At 51.6% G+C, this 977-nt stretch overlaps 1 protein-coding gene across 1 annotated transcript in view; it reads left to right on the forward strand.

Annotated features, from left to right (window-relative positions):
- Positions 1-977, forward strand: part of EMH_0028060 (uncharacterized protein) — a gene marked incomplete at both ends in the record, with an annotated part of 2739 nt that overhangs the window by 1676 nt on the left and 86 nt on the right. Inside the window, one exon of the mRNA XM_013494112.1 lies at positions 469-976. Within this exon, the coding sequence (XP_013349566.1) occupies positions 469-976 (508 nt within the window). The remainder of the gene's footprint in view (positions 1-468; position 977) is intronic.

Here is a 977-nt window from a genome sequence, read left to right on the forward strand (position 1 = left end):
CTCCTTTGTTTGTTTTGTCTCCTTTTGTGTTTTCTTTGTTTAGTTTGTCTCCTTTTTTGTCTCCTTTGTTTGCTTTGTCTCCTTTTTTGTCTCCTTTTGCGTCTGCTGTGCTGTCTCCTTTGTCTCCTCTGCTGTCTCCTGTCTCCTTTTTACTGTCTCCTTTTTTGTCTCCTTCATGTGCACTGTCTCCGTGTATTATATAATCTGTGTTGTTGCTTCTATCTTCTTTGTTTTCTTTGTTTATATTATCTTTTTTATTTATATTATTTTTTCTGTCTCCTTTCTCTCTGCTGTCTCCTGTCTCCTTTTCTGTCTCCTCCTGCTGCCAGCAGCAGCAGTATGAATCCTCAAACACCACGGGCCACTCCGACGCTGCAGTTGCCCTGAAACAAAACACATACATGCTGTTGCTGCTGCTGCTGCTGTTGCTGCTGCTGCTGCTGCTGCTTGTGTTGCTGCTGGTGTTAGTGTTGCTGTTGCTGCTGTTGCTGCTGCTGCTGCTGCCGCTGCTGCTGCTGCGGTCGTGGCGGTGGTAGGGAAGGAGTGTAAGGCAGCTCATAGACACTCAGCTCTAGCAGCAGCAGCAGCAGCAGCAGCAGCAGCAGTAGCAGCAGCAGCAGGACTAACAGCAGCAGCAGCGCTAGTAGCAGCAGCAGGAGCAGCAGGACTAGTAGCAGCAGCAGTGCTAGTAGCAGCAACAGCAACTGCAGCAGCAGCAGGACTAGGAGCAGCAATAGCAGCAACACCGCCACCACTAGCAGCAGCAGCAGCAGCACCACTAGCAGCAGCAACACCGCCACCGCTAGCAGCAGCAGCAGCATCAATACCACTAGCAACAGCACCAGCAATACCACCATCACCAACACCAGCAGCAGCAACAGCAGCAGTAGCAGCAGCAGCAGCAGCAGCAGCAGCAGCAGCAGTAGCAGCATCAGCATCAGCAGCAGCAGCAGCAGCAGCAGCAGCAGCAGCAGCAG

The sequence above is a fragment of the Eimeria mitis genome, genomic scaffold (assembly GCF_000499745.2).
Source record: "Eimeria mitis Houghton genomic scaffold, Emh_scaff1036, whole genome shotgun sequence".
NCBI lineage: Eukaryota > Apicomplexa > Conoidasida > Eucoccidiorida > Eimeriidae > Eimeria > Eimeria mitis.